The 3,000-nt window shown below is 47.3% G+C and overlaps 1 protein-coding gene across 12 annotated transcripts in view; it reads right to left on the reverse strand.

Annotated features, from left to right (window-relative positions):
• The window catches only part of LOC107270899, a 92,867-nt gene that overhangs the window by 43,112 nt on the left and 46,755 nt on the right, over positions 1–3,000 (reverse strand). For 10 of the 12 annotated variants that reach the window (XM_015746334.2, XM_015746331.2, XM_015746332.2 and 7 more), the window contains one exon: positions 1,539–1,601. The exons of the other annotated variants lie outside the window; for them this stretch is intronic. In XM_015746334.2, coding sequence (XP_015601820.1) covers positions 1,539–1,582 — 44 coding nt within the window. In that variant the 5' untranslated portion in view covers positions 1,583–1,601. The remainder of the gene's footprint in view (positions 1–1,538; positions 1,602–3,000) is intronic. 12 annotated transcript variants of the gene reach the window in all.

The following is a 3,000-nucleotide window of genomic DNA, read 5'->3' on the forward strand; positions in this document are numbered from 1 at the left end:
CCCCCCCACGCGAAGGGTCGGTAACTCCATTTTCTATTTTTTTTTTCTTCTCTTCTTTGCCTTCCTTATCAGTTCGTCCTGCGATGACGTTTTCATATTTAATAGGAGCCCTTGGAAGGTGATGCCCTGCAGCAGCCTTCTCATCGAATTCGAGAAATATCCTTGGGAGAAAAAGCAGATGTCCTTTCGTATAACGGGTGTCGTTCCTTGATACATATTGCATGTGCTGTCTCCCCTTTGTCAAATCCTTCCGTCTCCTGCAACCCACTCTAAATTCCTTCGCGTGCGATTAGGGTTGATAGTAGAAATGGATATCGACTGGAAGAGGGATATCCAGTAGGAGTCCCTTAACCTAGGGGCCCATACGAGTTCGACGAAACCACACGAGATCCCTACCATTACGATACAATCCAAGTGAAAGGACATGGGCGCGCATTACCATTACGCCGGTAATGACTGTTAATCTGTAATTAGTGGATTCCCGCATTAGCTGAAAATTATACCGGCCCTCTAATGCACAGCCCTTCCCCTCCCTTCCCCTCTTCGGTGCTTCGGAGTACCTGAATTAAATTCCTAAAGTATCCCAAGGTGTGGAACTCCACATAACGTACTTGGCGCGTGTAACATAAATTCGTGGATACTTTGCGCGTAAGTTGGACAACGCACTAATGACCGGTATAAGGTAGGAGAAAATAAAGGGCAACTTTTACCCTCCTGAGATACAGATAGGTATATACCCGTAGGCCTGTATATACACACACGGTTTAAAGTTAGCGGCAGCGCGGTCCTGCCGTATAAGGGTTCCGAGTTTTACTAGCGGAAGTGCGTAAGCCGAGGGTAGCTCCTGTAGGGGAACTTTGACGGACGCAGCCGGGTGTCTCCTTCGGGAAACTCAAAAGGGGTGCTTATGTTATAAAGAAGTAACCCCCTATTGGACTCTACCTTTTTGCCAGCGTGAAATGACCTCGGGTTTTCGAAGCGCGAGCAGGACGCAGCCCTAACCCAGCAGCCCCAGGAAATAACCACCCTTGCAATTTTCATTCTTATTCAGACCGAATGCCAGCCGCGCGCTCCGTTTACTATATTCGCTAATTTCGAGAACGCCCGCAATTCCGCAACCCTTCTCAAGACGGCAGGGGTCATACCTACGGCAACTCAATTATTCATCATCAAAATGGTTACGCTTCCCTATAAAGACTTTCTTTTATCGGTATATACCTAACAGTAAGTAGGTACGTGCCTACCTGCCCGCTACTTCAGAACCTCTTCCGTATGGAATATCAAGTTTGCTAAGGAAGTCCGACAAAGTCTTCGTACTCACGTAGACCTTTCTGAATTATACTCGAAAGTCATTCAATGTTCATCTATCGATAGGAAGGTCACAGACGACCAATACACTCTACGCTCTAATAACTCCTTTGACGGTTCAATCGTACGAAACTCTCTAGTAATTACATCAGAAAGTAATAGACTCTTGATATAATTAATTAATTGTATATAGCGAGCCAAGGATCAAATAACGTAGAAGGCTTACTTACTCTGGAGCAGGATTTCTCCAGCGCTGCGTGCCAGCGCGCGCCATCAGGCATCAACGGCCCGACCTGTAACAATCGAAAGAAGCAAGAAATGAGAATTCACAATCCACTCGAAAAGTTCTCGTGCAGACTTCAAGCAGTGTAGAATAATATTTCCAACTTTATAAAAACAAATTTTACTGAGAAAAAGTGGATAGCTGTACGGTAAATTCACTTTGAAAAAAAAAAAGAAGCAAACAAACAAAAATGCGATGGTAAAACAGACGTAAGTAGACACAAGAGGATAGAGCCATGGAAGAATAGCAGGATATAAGATCCTTCAAGTGATCCTAGCACATCCTGAACCCTTGTACTCTACTCTGGCGTAAGGTGCACCGGGTCCAGAGGTCTGGTGGGACCTTGTTTCTGGACGTTTACACAATATAAAGAAAAGTAGAGTCCATGTCACGGCAGGAGGTTCCCTACGAGAATGCGCATCTACGTACGTGTATACAAGAGCAGCTCATGCATCATATATATATATATATCTCGGCCAAGTGGCGTAGAACACTTGAGCCTGGCCACGTTTTTCCCAGTCGAATCCCTCCAGCTACCATTTCCCTCTGACTTCGACTCTGACTCGGAGTCCAACTCGAGGAGTCTTTTTTACTCAACTGGCTGAGCCTTCCAGCAAACGTCTTCCACTCGTGAAACCCAAGCACCCTTCCAATCACAGACTAGCCGTTCTCTTTAAAGTCCCTGGAAAATCCCATCTGTCCTATCCAACACTTTACCTCGGAACACTGCAGCCACTTAGAGGGCATTACCAACCTTTCAGCGTGATACCTGCCGTCGTACCTACACCTATAAAGAAGAATCTACAAGATAACTAGTAGCCTCGTGTTTTCTCCCGTGAAATAGGACAACCCACGATGCACCGTTTGTGCATTGAGAACTGCAGTTTAGTTGCACGTGTTCTTAGTGCATGGACTTAGTGCTAGTACTATGTCAGTCCGGGGTAGCCTACCCGGATATGGAAAATGTATACAACGGTAATGGGAACTGGGATAGTGGTGACACCAAGAGGGGGTGTAGAGAAGAGGAGATGGAAGGAAGAAGGTTGGTCCCGCGTAACAATGCAAAAGAGCAGATTGGCTAGTTATGAAAATTTTTCGCGAATGCAGCAAAGACCCTGAGCAGCGGCGGCGGCGGCGGCGGCGACGGTGACGTCGGTCTGCGACTACTCTATGGGGATAATGCCGTTTCAGCAGTATTACAGCCTCGCCGGGGTGGTTGCTCCTCGAAACGCGTGGGGGGCGGTTCCTCCGCTTGGCCCCTCCATCCCTTTATCATCCCCCTCCATCATCCCTTTGGCCCCCTTCGCACTCTACTACAGTCCTCTAGTGGTCTCCTCCTCAACCATTCACGGGACGTGATTGCAGCCTGCATATTTTATGAGCTATCTACCTCCCCCCCCCCCCCCAAA

The sequence above is a fragment of the Cephus cinctus genome, unplaced genomic scaffold, assembly GCF_000341935.2.
Source record: "Cephus cinctus unplaced genomic scaffold, Ccin1 Ccin1_scaffold0857, whole genome shotgun sequence".
Taxonomy (NCBI): Eukaryota; Metazoa; Arthropoda; class Insecta; order Hymenoptera; family Cephidae; genus Cephus; species Cephus cinctus.